The sequence below is a fragment of the Cibotium barometz genome, chromosome 8 (genome assembly GCF_041138505.1).
Source record: "Cibotium barometz isolate CiBa-2024 chromosome 8, ASM4113850v1, whole genome shotgun sequence".
Classification (NCBI taxonomy): domain Eukaryota; kingdom Viridiplantae; phylum Streptophyta; class Polypodiopsida; order Cyatheales; family Cibotiaceae; genus Cibotium; species Cibotium barometz.
Window position 1 is genome coordinate 43,221,109 of NC_141053.1, and position 22,505 is coordinate 43,243,613.

The 22,505-nt window shown below is 39.2% G+C and overlaps 1 protein-coding gene across 1 annotated transcript in view; it reads left to right on the forward strand.

Moving 5' to 3' along the window:
* The window catches only part of LOC147636298 (uncharacterized), a 2,152-nt gene extending 564 nt beyond the window's left edge, over positions 1–1,588 (forward strand). Inside the window, exon 1 of the mRNA XM_086801748.1 lies at positions 1–1,588. This exon is cut by the window's left edge and continues 564 nt beyond it. Coding sequence (XP_086657874.1) covers positions 1–1,240 — 1,240 coding nt within the window. The 3' untranslated portion in view covers positions 1,241–1,588.
* The last annotated feature ends 20,917 nt before the right edge of the window (positions 1,589–22,505 follow it).

A 22,505-nucleotide genomic window follows, 5' to 3' on the forward strand; every position in this document is an offset into this window, starting at 1 on the left:
AGTGAAGGCTTTAGAAGAGGAGGTGCAGGAGAATGTTGCAAAGGCAGATGCCCTGGCTATGGAGAAGAACTGGCTAGAAGATGAGAAACACAAGTTTGAGCTTGAACTAGCCTCTAGCAAAAAGGAGGTTACAGGTTTGGGGATAGACAAGGAGGCCTTGGTAGCAGAAAAAGAGGCCCTTCTTGTGCAGAAGGAGGACCTGCAGGCTGCTCTCTTGGTTGTCGAAGCCAAACACAGGGATGTTACAGAGCAGCTGCAGGAAACCCAGAGGGCCTTAGCTTCAGCAGAAGAAAATGTTGAGACTCTCAATGGGGAAGCTGCCCTCCTCTGCCATGAAGAAGAATGGTTATCCGGCGAGATTAGGGCCCTGCAGATCACCAAGGATGAAACCCAGAGTGCCCTCAATGACCTGCAGGGGAAGAAACAGTCTGCAGAGGATGAGCTTGGCCGGTTGAGAGAGTCTGTTGCATTGCTGGAAAGTCAGGTATTTGAAGCCAACAAAGTTATTGAGTCCCTTCACACAGAGCTATCTAGCAGAGCCCTCGAAAGGGAAGGGTTTCAGATGCAGCTGAAAGAAGCATGGCAGCAGATTGCAAGCTTGGAGGCGCAAAAAGAGGATAGGGTTGCAAGGCAGAACAGACCAGAGTCTCAGCTGAAAAGCCTTGAAACTGAACTCTCTCATGTTCGAAATGAGCATGAGAGCATCTCTGCAGCTGTCAGACAGGAGAGGGAGGCGAAGAGGTCTCTCCAGAGCCTTCTGGAGGCTTCAGACACCAAGAGTCGGGGTCTTGAACTTCACCTGGACTCATATAAGTCCTCTATGTCAAAGATGGAGACTGATTCCACCAAGGATCGGCAGCGTATTATCTCATTGGAGAAAGAAATATTGGCATTGGCTGAGGAGAAGGTATTGCTCGAGGAAACCAAGGATGCACTTAAGGAGGAGATGAGAGCATTGAATTTGGGTTCAGCCAAGGCATCTATGGAAGCAAAGAGTGAGATAGGGAAGCTCCAGGCTATGATGGCGGAGCTTGGAACATCACTTGCAGATGCCAGGGACATTGCATCTCAGCATGACAAAAATGCGTGCCAACTAGAGGTTGATATCCAGGAGCTTAATTTCCTTGTTGAGAAAAGGGCAAAGCTGATGAGGATGTCATTGCCCCTAGCGGTTGCTTCTATGGGCTCACTCACAGTGCTAGGAATTTCAGCACTACTCAGACGAGCAAAGAAAAACTGAAATATGTGGACACGTGTTGAGGATAGCTCCAGTCACGGTACCTACAACCTTTACTGTGCTGAGAGTTGACAAGTAGCAAGAAATATTTATCCATAGGTATGGGTAAGCTCTCTGCTTTTGCAGTTGTTCTTAGGTACTGGGCTAAGAGAGGTAGTATTTCTTATATATATCTCATTGCAAAGCTGGACATCGTAATGCAGAAACTGTGATGCAGTATGCACATGCATTATGAAGGCCGAAATGGACATTCTTCTTTTGAATAATGGCCTTGTTTAAGTGGCTGACATGCTGGCTCCTTTGAAGGTCGTGTCTATTTTGTGTCCCCCAAAAGTCATTAACAGATTCATCTAACTGTTGCAGCTACTTGCAAGTTACCTTTTCAGGCTTGAGGTTTTGGATGTGGTTTGCGAGCTTGCTTGAAGTTTATTTTTCTCTATTTGGAACAATGTGGGATATTGCACCTTCATTACAGTTAAAAGTGCGGATAAAAATACATAGTACGCATGCTAACGCTTGCTGAGAGCTGCACAAGTGGTTTCCATGTGGTCAACTTATCACACTTCTTCCATCAAGCTTGTATGCCACCTGCACTTTCCCCTCGTATTAAAAATGTTAAGGAGGAATGGCAAACTGGGGCTCATGGGGCATTTGCATCACTGGCTCTGGTACTAGTAGAAACTGTTTTCTTCCTGGTGATCTCACTGTGGCTCTGTAAGGCTGTTGACCCTCCAGAATGAAATGTTTGAATGGCAAACTTTTTGGTGATGCCTAATTTAGGTTGAAGTTTGTAGGATGCTTTGTGAGTTTTTAAAGGTAGCAAAGCAGGACTTTGGTGATATTAACTTTTCAAAAATAGCAAAGCAGGAGTAACACAACCAATTGAGCTTTTTATCTTATGTGCATATTGGTTGTGTTGAAGTTGGCTCGCATTAGCAAAAGAGTTTGATGATATTAACTTTTCAAAGATAGCAAAGCAGGAGTAACACAACCAATTGAGCTTTTTATCTTGTGTACATATTGGTTGTGTTAAAGCTGTCTGGCATTAGCAAAAACTCTCTTGTTGTCTCCTTAGTCAATATGTTATGCAAGAAGAACTTGAAGTGTGGCTTCTACAAGTCTTTCATGCAATTAGCCAATCATGCCTTTAAATGTGTGCATGCTTATTTGTCTTAAACCACTAGACATGGCTAAACCACCCTTTGGTTTAAAGAAGTCCGAGCTCATGTATCGTTTGATGAGCTTGTCGATGCTTATTCAGAGTGCCATTTTTTCTTCAGTGCAAATAAGCCTTTCAAGCACTCCATTCTACCAAACTTTTCCAGTGGTTTCCAACATAGTAGATTAATGTTTGCATTTCCAATGGCAACAGTCACCGAGACTTCAAATAGTTTGGTTTTCTTGTTCGTTGGAAAATGATGTATCTTTTGGAGAGATGGCTCTGAGTCGGGATGTTTATCATTTGTCAGAGGTTGCACAGATGGGCACGATGCTGGAAGTTTATCTTTGTTGTTGGGTTTTGATGACCTTACGCATCAAGAACAGTATAAGCAAAAACATGATCTCAAAGTATTTATAAAAAACTCTATAGCAAGGAGCATAAATAAAAGAGGTTGGTAGAAAAAGAAACACACCAGAGGAGCGGGCTTTTTGTTTCACCGCATGAAGGATGCAAACAGTGGACGACCCTTCCAGAGGTGTCACGACTCAAGAGGACAATCGATTAACTATAGTCCTTAGTATGGTCGATGTGGAAGGTTCTCTCTCAAGATAAAGCAAAGAGGAAGAAGAAGGACGACGATCAACTTTCATGACATTGGTAATGTCATGAAGTCCTTTCCTTCTAGGAGGCATGAGAAGGAGCGGCGGGAGTGACCGAACAAGCAATAGAGGGTCGTTAAACATGCAGTTCACAAAAAGAAAGACAGATGACAATATGGACAAGATAAAGAAAACCCAATTAAAAAAGAATATGTAGAATGATGTGGAACCCACGATAGGAAGGAAGGATACGAATGTTGAAGAACCAAACAAATGACAGCAGTGGGATGAGAAGCACGAGCATGGAGAAATGTCGAGAAGAAGGAAACATCCATAAAGACGTGCACCTACAGAAGAAGATCGCACAGAGGTACTCCAGAACAAGTCTGGTCATTCGGCAAGCATGCACAGAAGTCAGTCACGACATGCACAGATGCTAGTCTCACAGAACGATGTAGAAGCTGCCATCCGAAATCACCAGCGACGTCTCTAGAAGAATGGACAACTGCAAGAAGACGATCGACGAAAATGAGAAGAGCAAAACCGGTGTAGAAGCACAACATTTCCAAGAAGCGGAGTAGTCTAGATGAGTGTTGCCTGAAAAAGGAAGAGTCTTCTTAAAGCCGCTTGTGTGCATGCATGAGAGTTGGACACATGTCGATGCATGCATGAAGACGTCTCCACCCGAAAAAGGAGGAGTCTTCTCAAAGCCGCCTGTGTGCATTGGACACGTGTTGACACATGCATGAAGGTGTCTCCACCTTCAAGAAACATCATGCATTTTCACATATTTCACGCAAAACACACTAATTAATTACTTCAAAGAACGTTTGGGTGCCTGATTGACAATAGTTTCGAGGTGGTGTAGTGTGGTGGTGATATTTCCAAACAAGGCAACATTTCTTGGGCTATTTAAAAGTTTTTGGTATTTTGGATGTGAAGTATGTTCAACCTACATAATCTACATAATTTTGGATTTGGATGTGAAGTATGTTCAACCTACATAATCTAGAAATTAATTAATTGAGAAGGCAAATATTAGTCTTAATTTTGGAGGGGTTAACATTTATCTAACTAAAGTACGAGGATTAGAGATGTTTGGGGGTCTCTTTACTGAAGCTTCGTCTCATCATGTCGAGGTAGGCAGCTAGACATTTCCCAGACCTCCATGCTGAGGTAGCCAGTGAGACCCTTCCGAGACTTCTATTACAGAAATTAATAATTTCAGCTTTGCCAATTGAAAAGGTAGGCATTAGTCATACGATTTGGGGGTTAGCATTTATTTAAAACAATCTATTTAACCAAAGCCTAAGCTATATAAGAAACACTCAATTCTTCCCAATGAGAAAATTGGTGCTTACTCCCTTAGTGAATCTTGATACATAAACAAACCCTTGCTTAAGGTTTAACATACATAATTTAGAACTTCTGAAATTGCTTTTACGCTAAGGTGCTTAGTTCCTTTGAATTTGTATTTGCAATAAACAATATTAATGAAACATTCTCTTCTCTTTCTATATTGATAACCATGAACTTCTTCAATATTATAGCATAAATCTTAGTCGTATATCTACCCTTGCAACTAAGAAAAGTAGTACCATATTAAAGATCATGTATCAAGGAATCTATCATCAACAATTAAAGAAAAGTAGGAGCATATTAAAGGTAATGCATCAAAAGATGACCCAAAAATTTATCAACAACTCGAAGAGTTTGTTAGGTGTAATGCCAATATATAACAAAATTGGAAATCACTTCATTAGAAGCACTTTGATAAATAAATTCGAATCAAAAGTCTCTTAAGCACGCAACAGCGCTTTTAAAGCTTAACCCAGAAGAACCAGCCACACTCGTTAGAAAAAACCAACCATGCAATAGTGTTTAGCTCGCACCATTCTCTTCACATTTAGGGAATCAGAAATGGGAATTTAGGGTTTCTTCAAAGATGAAAATCGTGCATTATAGCTCTCCGCAGCAGCCATTAATGAGCAGCAGGAACCATGTCATCATGTTTTCCATATGTTTTCTATGAGGGCTTGGACTTCATAGAAGAAAACTTGCTTTTTGAGTTGGCCTAAGGGTGCCCTTTTACTGGTGTATTTGGTTTTCTCTAGTTGATATATATATATATACTTATTATTGGTCAAAAAGAAAGAAAACAATATACTAAAATATTTTTTCCAATCATCCAAAAATGAACATGATTTTTTTTACATTGGAAATCTTTAATAAGTCACTATTTTGTAGTTGTAACATACTCTTGATGTTGATTATTATTTTGTAGTTGTAACATACTCTTGATGTTGACTATTATTTTTCATTTTTTTTTGTTTTTAGCTTATCCACATCATCCTAAGCTTAGGGAGAAAACCCTTTTCCACCTTAACGTATTTGACACTCCCTTGAGGTTACAAACCTTGGGAGATCATTCCAAGCAATAGTTGGACTCCCAATCTCCACATCACTTAGTTAGTCTTGTATTTTGTGGCAATGAATTGAGGCATGTGAACTTTCATGGCTATCCAAGCCTCATAATGTTGTCATTTTCAATGAACTGAGTCCAACTTGAGCCTTGTACTATGCACTATATAGTATCGAATTTTGGGCAAGTCCTGTAGTGGCCAACTCTTAGGAGCTTTGGAACCTCACGTGTCACAATGGAGTAATTTCAGCTCTAAAATTTGGGAAAGCTCTCATAAGATAGCAACGTGTAGATCAATAGGAGAGAGGGTTATCCAAGGAAGCTTGAAAAATGATGAAGAGGCACAAAGGAAGGGGCTTGCAAAAACAAAAAAAAGGGGAATGTATGAATGGTAGAGGAGAGACTCCAAACCACATGACTAGAAGAAGATATTATCCATTATGAATTTTGAAATATTACTTAATAATCAAGGAAAAAATTATGGGCCATTTTTAGCCCAAGGGCTATTTTAGAGGGGTCTTTGATATTGTTGGGCTATTTTAGAGGGGTCTTTGATATTGTTGGGCTATTTTACCATAAACTTTTTTAGGAAAAATTACCCAAATTTTTTTAGTTTTTAGTGGTTTCTGGAGACAAATTCGCTAAAAGTACACTACATACTACCATATAAGATAGAAAATTTCAAAGATTCGCCCAAGTTTGTAAAGTTTTAGGTTCATATATAAAAACATTCGCCAACCCATCTATAGTTATACTATTTTATTGGTGTCTTATTTTTTACCTTGTTATAATATATTTTTCAAAGTGATAATATTGAGTACTACATAGTTACTAGTTGTTAGCTAAAATTAAGTAGTTAAAACTTTTGATATTATTTTCCTACCTCTAGTGTCTAGGCTCTAGTATTTAAGTCTTATCTTTAACTTGATTTATATAGTCAAGTATGATGATTAATTGCATTAAATTTTGAAACTTATATTTTGAGATAGGACTTCTTTTAGAAATTAGAGAATCAACATAGACTTCAAAGCTTAACAACCAAAATTTGGGACCAAGTTTCTTTTGGAACCCAATTTTCACCTTGGACTTCTCTTGATGCCCAAAACATGGATGAAAATCATTGAAGCCTTTAAATTTCAGGCCTACCCATGGGCCACTACATGCAAAGATTTCAAGGTGCTTTCCATCTTCAGTTACTTCGAGACGTGAGGAGCAATTTTTAACATATTTATTTTAAAATTGCTCTCTCTCTCTCTCTCTCTCTCTCTCTCTCTCTCACACACACACACACACACACACACACACACACACACACACACACACACACACACACACACACACACGTGCTCACTCTCTCACACACAAAAGCCATCACTGAAAATGCGAAAGACCATGAGTGGCAGTTCCTCACTATGTGTGACTCAAGAGGGCTCAACCGAGATGATGCACACTTGGTCTTGTTCCCGACAATGCTGGAAGAAAGTGTAGACCGGTGGTATAGTCAATTCCCTGTCAACCACTTCCCGGATTAGGCCACCCCTCAGGCTACAATTCTTGGCTACCTTTCGGCATGGGAACTACTTTGACCTCATTACTCAAGAGCTTAACCAACTGTCCATGAAGGCGGGCGAGTCAGTGGCCCAACTTGTCCAAGAGCTAAAGTTTTGGTTGCTCGGCCACCCCAAGATCCTGGAAACTACATGCTACAATAGTGGGTGCTTTGCACACTCCCTACTCGAACGGCAATGAAGAAGATGAGAGAGACCTTTCCACCCAAACTTGGCATATTTGTTCATGAAGGCTCTCCCACGAGAGAAGTTTGAAGCTTTTTGCAAAGCTTTAAACTTTCTTCCCTTTGGGGATTAGTCTGGTCTCCCTATCATAGTCCAATGAGCCTGGCACAACTCTGTACTTCCAGTGCCAACTCACCCCATGTTCACATCATCACTCTAGGGGGGATTCGTAGCTATATTTTGGTAATGATGTGAGGACCAATCGAGGCACTTTTTCCCTCTTTAGGAGGTTTTTCCCCCGTGCTAGTATACATTCATCTTGGGGTATACTTATCATCTTTGTATAGCACACATTCATATCTATCTATTATCTCACTATGTGCACCCTTGACCTTCTCCACTATGTGTGTGTGTGTGTGTGTGTGTGTGTGTGTGTGCCTGCAACCCTATTTCCAATGGGTATATAAGGCGGATTGGCCCTTATATAACCAACTTCTTATGATATGAATTCCACCCCATTTCTTTGGAAGCTGATGCCTCACACACGACAAAGATTACGCAAAGTTCTAGATCATTATGAGCTCATATTTTCCAAAAGAAGAAACGAGCTACATCTACAACAAGGCATAGAGGCAACACATAGGCATAGAGGCCTCTATGCAAGCCCTTTTGTAAAGATGCATGAATTAAGCACTAGCCTATGCATGCAACTCTCATGCATTTGGTAAGAGCCCTTAAATTAAGTATAGGCACTAGCCTACGCATACAATATGTATTTGGTAAGAGATCTTACATTAAGTATAAGCACTATCCTATGCATGTAGCTCTCATGCGCTTGGTAAGAGGCCTTATAAAATTGGTAATAGGCCTTATGCAAATGCATAGAGTTATTATGCATTTGGTAGAGCCCATAGGGAATGCATAAGGGCTCTACCTTATACATAGATGTCAAAGACAGCTCCATGCATAAGGTAAGAAGCCTTATGAAAATGCATAAAGTAAGAAGCCTTATGTAAATGCGTTCTCATGCATTTGGTAGAGACCATAGGGAATGCCTAAGGGCTATACCTTATGTGTAGATCTCAAAGACAGCTCCATGCAGCATAAGGTAAGATCCCTTATTCAAATGTATAGAGAGAGCTCTCGTGCATTTGGTAGAGAGTCCTCTATGCATTTGGTACATCCCTCTATGCATTCATAGAGCTCATAGAGAGCCTCATGCATGCATATAGAGATCTATCCATGCATAGAACACTCTATGCATGTAAAGGCTTACTTATGCATAGAGATAATAGAGAGACCTATGCATACATAGAGATTATCGAGAGACCTATGCATACATAGAGACTAATTCATTTGCATAAGGAATCTACCTTATGCATAGAGATCTATGCATAAAGGTAAGAGCCCTTATGCAAATTCATTGAAATCTCAAGCTCTATGCGTGCATTTGCATAAGGTAAGAGACTTTATGGAAATTCATAGAGCTCTCATGCATTTGATAGATCCCTCTATACATAGACCTCAAGGAGAGGTACAGCATAAGGTAAGAACCCTTATCTAAATGCATAGGATCAAATGCGTAGAGGTCTCATAGAGAGCCCTATCCATGCATAGAGAGCCATATGCATTCATAGAGCTCACTGAATTTGCATAAGGTCTCTACCTTATGCATAGAGCACTCTATGCATGCATAGAGATCATAGAAAGTTCTATGCAGCAATAATAGAGATCCCTATGCATGCATAGAGATTATAGAAAGTTCTATGCAATGATAGAGATCCCTATGCATGCATAATGACAAATAAAAGAGATCATTACAAATAAGGTGAGCCTAGGTGTCCTTTATACCATAGAAAAGGCACAGGTGCACATGTGTCCTTTATACCATAGGAAAGGCACAGGTGCACTACCAATGTTGTGGGGAATTGCTAAACCACCATTAGGAGCATCGAGAAACCAATATTCCATGGTGATGCCTACAATACAGTTGCGGTATATCACTTACCTTGTGAATTCTTGAATTCCTTGACCCTTATAGGAAGCATCATTGATAGAGAACAAGATAGATTCACTTCTACGTTGTCGCGTAGTGCATAAGAAAAGCTCCACCCTCCTTGTAGCTTGATCTCTCACTCACACAAGCGTCCGTACACAAGCACACAAGAGCTCAAATCAAGCAAGGTAAGTGATAGGAGAGTAGAGGAGAAGAGTACTCAATTGCTTAGGAGAATACAAGAGAGAATGAGGGGCTGGGGTTACAGTTTGTTGCCTTATCTTTTTGGTTTTTAGGGTCTACACCATTTAGACAGCCAAAGCCAAAAATTAGTTCCTAGGCCTCCTAGACTGCTTACACTAGTGTAAACATTATACTTGCCTAATATCTTGAATTAAGATATCCCATGGCATGCCTTTTATATACAAGTGGTGATCATGCATGTAAAATAATACATTACAATTATTTAATGTGAATTCAACCTTCCGATGCCCATGATCCAGAGAGGTAAAAATAATGGAGCGATTGGCATTGACAACTAAGAGGTCTCTAGCATTAGGGGAAATTCGGGCTCCAAATGGGTCCTTTAAGGGCTTTGTCTCTCTTCTTGAAATCCAGGAAAAGTATAAAAATAATATTATTATATTGGGTTTCTCTTTCTTCTTTTATAATCTAAACTCACCTTTTTTCATATTTTCTAAAGAGATTCAATGCTTATTTTATTCTAGTTTGCTTAAATTCCATGTAACTTCAAATTCATAAATATGAAAAGCTAGTACTCTATAAAGTAAGAAAACAATTAGGAGAATACTTCTGACATAAGTGACTATGTAACTTCAAGTATAACATGGAATTCAGAGATGCCGACATTGGAAAAAGTGGCGTTTAAAAAAAAACTCAAATATATCTTAAAGTAAACTTAGTATTTTGAAAAGGTTTCTTTTTGAGTGTATATAAACACGCTTAATTTCTATTCTAGTACATTTTCATAAAGTTATGGTAGTTGTTGTTGGGCAGTTTTCCTTATTCAATAGCCACTCTTGTGGCGCAACCTCCATTTGAATTTTTCTCCATTCAAATCTTCAATCTCTCAAGTAAGCCTTTAAGCTTTCACCCGAATCTCTCAAGCAAGCCTCTGAGTGTTCACCTCGATCTCCTATTTCTGGTTGATTTTCTATTTATGTATGGACAACAATAAAGAGAGATTTGATTTTCTAGTGCCATTAAGTGGAACCAAAAAGTCATATTTCCCTTCATTGATTTTCTATACCCAATTCCTCTACTGTGCTAGGAAATGTTGCATCAAGAAGTGTTGCTACAATGCTTAATGGAGGTATGGATATGTTTAAAGGACATTAATTTTATGTTATTTGAAATGCAAGTGTCTAAAATTAATGATAATGTTTTACTACACATATTTTAGAAAGGAGTTAATTACAATTTCAATATTGTTTTATGGTTTGTAGAACATTAGAAACAATTCTAAGAAGCAAGTTATACATGTATACTTGGATGATAAGAATGCTCCTCTCTATAAGAGAATAGAGGCTTCTATCATCAACCCTTATGTAATGCAACATGGTAGAGCATTAGGGAAAAAGCATGTTGATAAATGGGTAAAAGGATCAATTTACTCACCCGATTCCTCAACCCAACAACCACCTAAATTTTCATGGATAGTGAGTAATACAATCTTCTAATGTAGAAGGCCCATTGGAATGATAAGGTTTTAGAAAACTTCTTCTACAACCAAAACACAAAGTTCAAACCTTCGTAAATGTTTTTTGAAAGATTTCCAAGTGGTTAGATCTCATCCACTCATCCACTCATCTTATGTCCAATCCATCAGTTGTTGACAAGCTACTTCTTTATGAAGTTGAATATGAGACACAAAAGGGATTGAAAGATTTCCAAGTGGCTAGATCTCATCCACTCATCTTATGTCCAATCCATCAGTTGTGTTGACAGGCTACTTCTTTATGAAGTTGAATATGAGACAAAAGGGATTGAATTTCCTTCATTTCCAGTATATAGTTCAAACTTCTTCTACATCCTCGTATGCCTGATGTGTCTTATTGATCATTCCACACTGAGACTATATGAAAATGCATCCTCGTATGCCTGATGTCTCTTATTGATCATTCCACTGAGACTATATGAAAATGCAAGAAAATTCTTTAGTATTAAGATGATGTGTGTTTCTTGGTTTTTTTTCAAGATCCTAGTAATGTTTAACAGGTTTTAAGGTATAAAATATTTGTACTTACTCAAAAAAACATTTTGGGACCTCCTCTAAGAGACAATGACCCCTCAACCTCTCACACATGAATTCCCAAATTTTTATTTCTATTAAGTTGAGTTTGAATTCATATTTGGATAGAGCATGAAAAATTGAGCACTTTTTCTTTTTATAGCTTGTCAATCCGAGCTACGAATCAAAAGTTAGTCATTTCTTTGACACCCTTGAGAAAGTAACCTCTACAAAGAGATTTTGCTGTACAATCAATCCAAAGCTAGAATGGCTTAGCGTGATGAGAAGATGGGGTCTGAATAATACCAAATTCCCTAATTCTTCCACCATTTTTGTAGTGATTTGGAAACTTTACCAAATCACTACAACACAATAGGGGTTATCATGTCCAATTGTTGGATCCTTATTGCGTTGTAGTGATTTGGCAAACTTTGCCAAATCATTACAACACATGATAGGGGTCGTCATGTCCAATTGTTGGACCCTTATTGTGTTGTAGTGATTTTGTTTTCCTAGTCTTTTGGCAACATTCTATACCAATGCTTATAGTTACTTTCTTTTAAATGAATCCATTCAAAATTATTGTGGTCATAATAAATCTTTAAATTTTATTATAGATGGAAAGGTTACAATCTCAAGTTGATTCCATAACCTCTAGGATATGTGGTTTGATAAAAATAAAGCATGTTTCACTCCTACTTACGATTTTCCTACTATCTCACTTAAAATAAAAATCCCTTAATGCATCACTACACATCAATTGGATCTCTTGTCTAAGAAAGGCCAATGGTGACCAATAGCTTTCTAGATTGACCAAAAAACTTGGCTCACATACTTCCCTTGTATAAAATAAGCCTACTTGGGACACATAAATCTAAGAACTATTCCTATGATAGGGTTGGTGCAGTTATTAGGTAATAAGTATACTTTAATTTCCCAAATATTATGAAGGACAATAATTTTCCTTGAAATTTGAAGTTGGTATAAGTAGGTATGTCCGTACGAAGTGTTCCATACAATGTTAGATATACCTATATCTAGATTCATGTTTGTGGATTGTTCATATGTTCAAGCTCATGACTCGCTTATCTAGACTCAATTTTGTAGTTTGTTTACATGTCCAGGCTCACTCGACTGACTTATCTAGACTCACGAATCACGCGTCTAGGCTCATGTCTTTTTGTGTGAGACTATTGGCTCATGTCCCTTACCTGAGAGAGTTGCTTTAGCTTGGTTTTTGTTATTTTTTTTGTTTTTAGACTTGATGGGGTGTGATTAATGGGCCTAATTATAATTAATGGTTATGATACAAGTACTTATTTTTTATGGTTTAGCATGCTTCTATGCTACCAATTCCAATAATACAGGAAAAATTATGCATGAATAAAAATTGACTATACCACTCTAATTCAACCTAAGGGAGCTAAATGCTCATGTTTTTAGAGTGGATTCCACTCTTAATCATAATTATTACGCTAATACTTGGATCAAATTGATGAAATCTAAGTCAATTGGGCTCTAATTTCATGTAAATCACCAATGAACCAGGGTTTCACCCTACTAATAGATGAAAATAGAATGTTGTAATGCATAAAAAAAGCTAAAGAAGAATTGAAAAGGAATAAAAAACACATCTAACAGCTCTAAAACTGTATGTTTTTTGAAGTGTAACCTCCTAATCAAGACTAGAAAATATTGGGTAATCCCAATAGCTTAGAATGGCTACAATTCCCTAAAACGATGTACATAGAAGAAAAGCAATATGTAATAAGAAAGTTGACACAGGGATTGGAGCACTACCTATTAGACAAATACATCGCCTTGCAGGACTACCTTGCTAATGAAAGTATAGATGATGTATCTTTTGAGATAATGGAATCAGATCTTAATATTTTGGCAGCTACTATTATGGAAAGTAACCCCAATACCATCAAGCTACCAAAATAAAGAAACTCTACGAAATCATCAAGAAGTAGTAGGAACATTTGGATGCATGAGAGAAGGCTAAGGAAGAAGAACAAGAGGAACTAAAGAGTGGGCTACAACATTTCTAGGAAAGCTATGGTAATCTTTACAGTATAATGAATAACCTACCCAAAAGGAGCTAGAAGATAAGACTAAGAGCTTGGCCTATAAGAGAACTTCATGGAGAGCTGTAATTACCCATACAAGAATATACAGGCCACACACACCTTATAGCTCACAGAAGTAACAAACAATGCCAACAATAAAGTCCAACGCTTGTTAGATCAGTTGGAGGTAGAAAAGAAACCAAGGATAAATTCTCAAAATAAGTTACAAAATGTAGAGCCCAATATTAACTTGATAGAATGTAGCCACAAAAAACAATCAGAAGCATTGAAAGAAGAAAAATCACATGATAGAAAATTATATGTAGATGCATGCAAGGGGCTAAACAAAGAGTTGCATGCCAAATATGTTGAATGAGAAGGATGATCAAATCCTCATATGGTAATAAGCCCAACACTTTGCGAAAAGCTTCAAACTTCTCTCATGAGAGAGCCATATGCCACATTGTCGTGTGTAGAGACATAAGCTAGGCTAATATCTCGTGCAGTGAGCCTCTCCCTGACATAATGATAATGCACCTCAATGTTCTTTGTGCGAGCATGAAATATTGGGTTCCTCACAAAATGGCTAATACAGTCTGGCTATCAGTGAAGATGGAGGTGGGGAAGCTGTTGTCCACCACAAAGATCTGCCAAAAGTCATTTCAGCCATACACACTCCACAATCATTGTACAAGCTACCATGTACTTAGCATCACAACTCAAAGTGTCCATTGTCGGCTTTGGTGAGCCATGATATAGATGAATCACCGAGGTGAAACAAAGGCCACTAGTGGATACTCACGTGTCATAATATCCACCCATACACACTCCACAATTCTCGTCTCATACAAGCTGCAATGTACTCAGTGTCACAGCTCATAGTGGCCACTACTTACAGTTGCTTCTTGTTGAGCCATGATATACAGGAATCAATTAAGGTTGTAACCAAAATTAAGGTCATCGAGGTTACCCTTCATCTGATCTGAAGTGTATATGCAAAACCCCTGGATGAATCCAGTAGAGCTATGAGAACAACACACACTAAAGAATTGTCTGGTCTCATCAATATATGCCAACTACTCCCTGAGATCTTTAATCCTTGTGAGGAAACCATCCATTAAATCTCCCTCGTTCATATGTTTAGACTTTAACTGCTTATGCAAGTAGGCTACTCGTGCCTTGTTTATGTACTTGGTAAAGTGTAGCAACAAGCCTAAGCATGCTTCATAGTTTTAAATAGTGAATATGAGAAATAATTCTTCTTTTCACTGAAAGTGCCACTAATGCATGTGCCTGTGCATCCCTACCATCTCACTTGGCTTTTTCCACTGTGGGAGGAGGTGTGGCAAAGATGCCATAGTTACAGTAGAACTTATATCACCATCCAAAGTATCTGTATTATGTTGTTGTTGTGTTGGTGAGACATGGCATGCCTCAATATGGCAATAACATTCCAAAGCCCTTGCCAACCAATACATGGTGCATCATATAGGACCACAATGTGTAGTTGGTCTCGTCAACCTTATCTTCAGTATAGAAAGCATACCAAATACATTACTACATGCTGTCATTATATATGTAAATAACTAATCTCTAACACAGAATACAAATATCCTAACTATTTGTAGGTACTATCAATGCCCATTGAATGCAAACAAAATGGGTGTGACAGTAGATCAATGATGACGATGGAAACTATTCAAGTGTATGAAAAATCATATAGTGTAGACTATGGAAATGATACTTAGCAGAAATAGAGAAATCGACGGTAATGTTAATGATGCTATTGAAGATGTCATTTTAAAGATGATGACAACCTTTTCTGTGAACTTTTAGATCAAACTAACACTCCCCCAGGATGCTTGCAAAAACCTTATATCATACCAAAATGCTCCAAAATGCCCAAAAACTATGCTAACGTAGTTAACAAAACACTATATGGTATACTATCTCCACCTGAGAGGATAGCTCAATCTAAGACAATCAAAAGAGCAACTCAAGGAGAAGATGATAAGGGGGTGAGAAGAACCAAGAGAACTTGCTTGTGATACCAATGTAGCAACACACAAACAGTTGCAAGAGCAAGCAAGGGGAGAGAGAGATAGAAGCACAACACTCAAAGTAGATTGATAATAATAAGTGAAGTACAAGTGAAGTGACATGATGAGGTCACTAACACACACTCATAAGAGTGCGTACATATGCTCGGGGAAAAAAACCTCCTAAAGAGGGAAAAAGTGTGCTAGCCCATTACTAGCCTACGTCCACACATCACCATCATATAATTGGCTACACTTTTCTCTCATTATCTTCTTCTCCATCCACATTTTTTGCAAGAAACTCTATCTCCTTATTGCCTCCATCTAGGAAAAGTAAGGTCTACCTTTAACCCCTTAGAGAAGGAGCATTCCACGTAACAACGAAGTGAGGAGTCGAAAAGACGCACCCACACGAGAAGCTACATTTGTGGCTCTACAAAAAGTACCAAACAACACTTGATTTGGCAAGGCTTGGGTAAGCTCTTGACTTGAATAGGCTATTGCATTGGAGTCAGCCTTGACATTAATTTCTCTTTAATGAATAAAAATAAGCTTGACCACCAAAAAATAAAAAATAAAATGAATTCTTCTATTGATTGAATAAAATGGGTGCTATGTACTATTATGAGGCCCACTATTTTATTGCTTCAGTTTTCTAATGAGAAAAATTGGGCCCATTATTGGATTGCTTTAGTTTTATATATAATGAGAAAAGTTATGTCAAGCTTGTAGTGTGTCCTACACCTCTTTTTGGTCAAAAAGGCTTCCAAGTTAATGTTTATTGTCATCCTATGTGAGGATTCATCAATGATAGAGAATGTTTGGTAGGTTTGAAATGGGGATGTTAATTTTTGACAATCTTCATGCTCATTTTAGTGATGATCTTGTGTTTGGACATTTCAGTTGTCAATTAACTCTTAAATGTGAGACCCCTACCCCTCTATCTTTACAATAATATGGCAATGAAAACTACACTAAGGATAGAGCAACTCACTCGGGGTCTCATATCACAATATCCTAATGCTTTGCTATCCTTACAGCACCCCAAAGTTTTTTTGGAACAATCCTTACGTGAGGAAATGTGTATGATTTCACGAGCTGTTTTCTCTTCATAATTCTTAGAAGGTCACATTGAGGGGCTCCTCAAGGCTCAACAAGATATCATGATTCCTTGATTTATGAAGGTGATTTTCCTAATCTTTTTCATAACTTTTAATATAATTTACTCTCCCTAAATTAATTCATTCTAAGATACAATCTGATATCGTTTTGGAAAGCTTGGGTCCACCTTGCCACCCATTTTCCAACATTTGATCCTTTTGTACTACCTAGCCTAGTTGGGGACCAATTCGATAGACTTAGCCTAGCCCAATTCCATAGACTCAGCCTAGCCTTGTCCATTCCCATTCCACCCAACCTCTAGGTCTATAAAGCTGATGCAAACTCATACACCTATAACTAAAATTTCCATTTAACTCACGCACAAGAACTTATGCACACCAATTAACACAGTTCACACATGCACTCATATACAAACATTTCTTTCTATATGGATGACATTACAACTTCTATAAGTTTCACACATCCAACAATAATCATAATCACATATCACTAAGTAAACACATCACAGTGTCACAACATCATCATCATCACAGTGTCACAACATCATCATCATCACATATCTCCTTGCACCACGACACTAATTCTCAGACAAGACAACACATATTATGTGGACCATGGAGGGGTCCACATGTCTCACATCCACCATAGTCAATGAAATCCACTATCCAGGGAGCTGCTTCTACCAGCAGTTGTCACCTATCCCACAAGCTAAACACTCTAGTGCCCAATGTCAATATGTCTAGTACTATCACTCATACTTAGCCACCAGGCATCACCTTGCACAAATTAATTAGGAGTCGCTTCCTTATCCATCACACTAATCTTGCTGGGAGCACACCCACATTTTTGCTCAGAGGGGTCAAGTTCTCGGACGACTACCTTTGTGTGGTACACTATTAAGATATCGAGCTCAACTAGTGCTATGGCAGACATTGATGACCCACCTGGGTGATAGCTTCCACACTTATGTCACTAGCATGGTTGGTGAGATTATTGTTGATATGCTGCCAGTGGATGATAGGCTATGTGATAGCCACTTTGGTGTACTAGAGTTATGGCATAATTATAGCGTCAGCTCATATAGTTGGGTTCACACTATAGACCGACCACTTTGTATATTGTAGGAGAGTACTCTCCCTCCTTTATGTATGTACTCTTATCTTTTAGTTATATGGTTGTAGAGAAGAGAAGAAGATAGAAGAAAATTCAGTCATCCATCTCTCTTGTGTCTTGCACTTTCTTTTGTGTGTGTGTGTGTGTGTGTGTGTTTTGCTTGTAAGGAACTCAAGCTCACTCTCTCTCCCCTACATTCTCTTTAAGGTATCATATCTCCGGTTTGTGTAAAAGCTAAGAAGGCAATCAAGAGGCAAGAACAAGAAGAAAGGAAGGAAGCGGTACATGGGTAAGAGCATTACCATCTCTGTCCCTTCTTGGTTTAGGTACAGCACCCCTCGGTAGCTCCGAGAGCTATACATCTCTGATTGAGGAGCTGTCTTCATAGGCTTGGAGGTGCTTGTGTGGTACCCAATACTTTGTACTACTATTTTGTGGCCAGAATCGCATTTTGGGTGTGTCTTGGTCTCCATTCTGTCATTGCAAGGCATTTTCGATAGTTTCAGGAAGTTCTGGTTGAGAATTGTCTCTAGTCAAAATCTGGTAATTGCAGTGCATTAGTGTGTTTTGGGAGTGCAGGTAGTGTATGTATGTTGGGAGTGCAGGTAGTGTATGCACATGTATTGTTGACATTGGGTGTATGTACATGTACTCTGGTCAGATTTGGTGACCTACAAGTTGTGTTGAAGTACCGTTATAGTAGTCACAGAAGATACTATCATATTACATGTTGGATATAGAAACTATCTATTGCAGATTTTTGATTGTTGCAGGAAAACATATCTTGTGACAGAATCAATCAGATTATCAACACAATGAGAAGCTGGACAAGAACAACTTCCATGCTTGGAAGTTCAGAATGACCAATTTCCTTATGGTGGGTAAAGGATTTTGGGACTATTTTGAAGGAGACAATGAGGAGTCCCCTGAGTTGTCTGAAGAGAATGCCACTCTAGCAGACATAAGGGCATTCAAGGATTGGAACCAAGATGCAAGGAAAGTCATGTATTATCTTTCAATTAGTGTCACAAACATGATGATAGGACACATACAGGATGCCAACACTCCAGCAGTTGCGTGGAAGAACTTGGTGTACATGTTCCAGACTAACACAAAGGCAAGGAAATTGCAGCTAAAGCAAGAGCTGCATACGTGGGAAAAAAAACATGTCTATCAATGAGTATGCTTTAAAGATCCAAGGCATTGTTGAATCCCTTGGGTCCATCAATGTATCGGTGGAAGATGATGATTTGGTGAGTGTCTATTTAAATGGGCTTGTCAAAGAGTACAAGCCATTCAAGACCTCCATTACAGTCAGGGAGAATATTCTCAACTTTCGGGACTTGGTGCCTATGATGCTGATAATAGAGGAAAAGTCACTAGGTGAGGAATCTTCTTCACAAAGCAAGAATGCATCGAAACATGCATTTTACTCTGCTTTAGTTAGAAGAGGAGGTAGAGGTCGTGGTCAAGGCCAAGGTGGTGGCCGACATGGAAATTAGAATTCTGGACCACAATAGTCCAATGATTCGCAAGCAGGAGCAATCATACATAGGTGGAAGAGGCGAGTCTAGAGGCGAGGGGAGCCAAAGAGGCTGAGGTGGTTGGCAAAGAAATCAGAATGCAAATAGCATAGAGTGCTGTTATTGTGGCAAACCAAAGCACATAGCAAAGGACTCCTATAAAAAGCAGAATGACATTACAAGTGAAAGGTGGAGCAAGGCAACTATGCATCATCTAGTAAACAGGGAGGTGATGACAGAAGTGAGCAGTTATTTGTGATGCAGCACATACTCAGTTCCATAATCAGAGATGTGTGAAGATCTCAAGATACATGGTATGTGGATTCTGGTGCCTCTAACCACATGACCAGTCATGTTGACTAGTTTAGAGACATGCAAAAAATGGAAAAACTAGGTTATTTAGAAACAGGTGATGATATTGTGCATCCCATTGCGCATGTTGGTAAAGTGCCGTTGTTTATGCAGGATGGCAAAATGAACTTGGCAGATGTACTTCATGTTTCAAATATTACAAAGAACCTGGTTTCTGTTGAACAGATGGTTGAGCAAGGTCTCCAAGTGAGGTTTAATCGTCAAGGATGTTTTGTGGGAGACTTTAAAAATCAATGTCGCTTGGTTGCAAAGGGTAACAAAAATGGTAGGATGTTTACTTTGTATGTGAACATGCCTGAAGTAAAGACAGCCATGTTTGTACATGGCACACGTGTCATTGCAGATATTGACATATGGCACAAGCGCATTGGTCATGTGAATGTATAGCAAAGTCTATGCACGCTCAAAATATTGTTGCAGGTTTGCCAAAGTTTACGGTTGATAATATGCACAAAGTATGTGGAGCATGCCAACTTGGTAAGCAGGCCAAACATGCTTTCCCACATGAAAGTCAATGCAAGACCATTAGATGTCATACATTCAGATGTATGGGGATTGACCAAGACTGCAACAATTGTAGGTTGTAGGTATTATGTTATATTCATTGATGACCACACTAGGAAAGTATGGGTTTACTTCATGAAGGAGAAAAGTGAGGTTTTTGCTCACTTTCAGAGATTTAATGCCTTGGTTGAGAAAGAAAAAGACATGCAAATAAAATACCTAAGATCAGATGGTGGGGAGAATATTTCTCCAATGAGTTCAACGATTTCTTGAAGAAGTAGGGAATCAAGAGACGGTTTACATGCAGGTACACTCCGCAACACAATGGTGTTGCACAAAGAAAAAATAGGCACATTGCAGAAGTGGCACATGCCTTGATTGGCTGAAAAGAATATGCCACATTATTTTTGGGCAAAAGCAGTAGCAACTGTTGTGTACATTATGAACAGGACACCCACTGCAATTGTTCATGATATGATGCCTGAACAAAGTTTATAGGCATAAGACCAGATATGTCTCACATGAAAGTGTTTGGGTGTATTGCATATGTGCATGTTCCTGATGAAGTGAGAATAAAGTTGGATCCAAAGGCAGAGAAATGCATCCTTATTGGTTATGCTATGGAGAAGAAATGCATCCTTATTGGTTATACTATGGAGCAAAAATGTTATAGATGTTATAACCCTACCACTCGTGAGATGCGAGTAAGCATAGATGTTGTCTTTGACGAGATGAGTAGCTGGTATGCACCAGGAGTGAAGGCAACAGAAGATGCAGATGTGTTGATGCTACACCACATGTAGAGCAGTAATCACAGGTGCTTAGTGGACCTAGAGAGTCCTCTAGCAATGGATCCAATATTAGCCCATGGTCAGGCAGGTTGAGGACAGATGTAGGTACACATGTATCATGCAAAGGGAAGGAAAAGGTAGATCAACCTTTTGTGCCTGATCTATCAGTAGGTCACTCATATGTGGATGGTGACTCTAGCGACTCTAAATAGAGCCTTGATGAGGAGCTTGGCATCCGATCTGGTTACTCCTAGTGTAAGGAGAACGAGGGTTGTTTTAAGGATACCTGACAGTGATCCAAGTGTATGCAAGTCTACCAGGGTTAGGTATTTGGGTGAGCTGTGGTATTTCTTGGCATAGAGGTGGTGAGATCACCTCATGGCATTTTGTTATTGCAGAGGCAATATGGCTTGGACATATTGTCCAAGTATGGTATGACAGGCTATAAGCCTATTTTAGTGCCATTGGAGTAGAACACAAATCTTTCCACGGATACAGGTGAGCTTTTGGAGGACCCCACTACATACAGGCGCATAGTGGGTAGCTTGATCTACATGACCATTACTAGGCCAGACTTGAGTTATGTTGTTGGACTTGTGAATCAGTTCATGCAGGCCCTTAGGAAGCCACACTTGGATGCGGCTAGATGGATTCTTAGGTACATAAAGTCCATAGTTGATTATGGAATTTTCTATGAGGCTGGTATAGAGATACAACTACATGGGTACACATATGCTAATTGGGATGGTAGTGTTACAGATTGGAGATCTACCAGTGGTTTTATGTTCTCATTTGGGAGTGCTACTATGATTTGGAGTAGTAAGAAGTAGCCAACAGTTGCCTTGTCGAGTATAGAGGCGGCAGAGTACAAGGGTGTTGTTATGGCAGCTTGTGAGGTAGCTTGGTTTCAGAAGCTAGTTGGTGATATGGGTGAGCCCGTGGATAGGGCAGTTGTCATTTATTATGACAACATGAGTAGCATACAGTTGGCTAGTAACCCAGTATACCATGCTAGAACAAAGCACATTGAGATGCACTATCACTTTGTGAGGGAGAAGGTTCGCAGCAGGTGATGTAGATATGGTATATGTCAATACAGAGAATCAGGTGGATGACATCCTCTCACAAAGGCATTGGGCACAGAGAAGCTCCATAGGTTTAGGAGCTTACTTGGAGTGCAGTGTGTGGAGTTGAGCTCGAGGGGGAGTGTTGAGATATCGAGCTCAGCTAGTGCTACGGCGGACATTGATGATTCGCCTGGGTGATAGCTTCTGCACTTATGTCACTAGCATGGTTGGTGAGATTATGGTCGATATGCTGCCAGTGGATGACAGGCTGTGTGGTGACAACCACATTGGAGTACCAGAGTTATGGCATAGTTATAGCGCCAGCTCATATAGTCGGGTTCACACTATAGACCGACCACTTTGTATGTTGTAGGAGAGTACTTTTCCTTTATGTATGTACTCTTATCTTTTAGTTATATGGTTGTAGAGAAGAGAAGAAGATAGAAGAAAATTCAGTCGTCCATCTCTCGTGTCTTGCACTCTCGTGTGTGTGTGTTTTGCT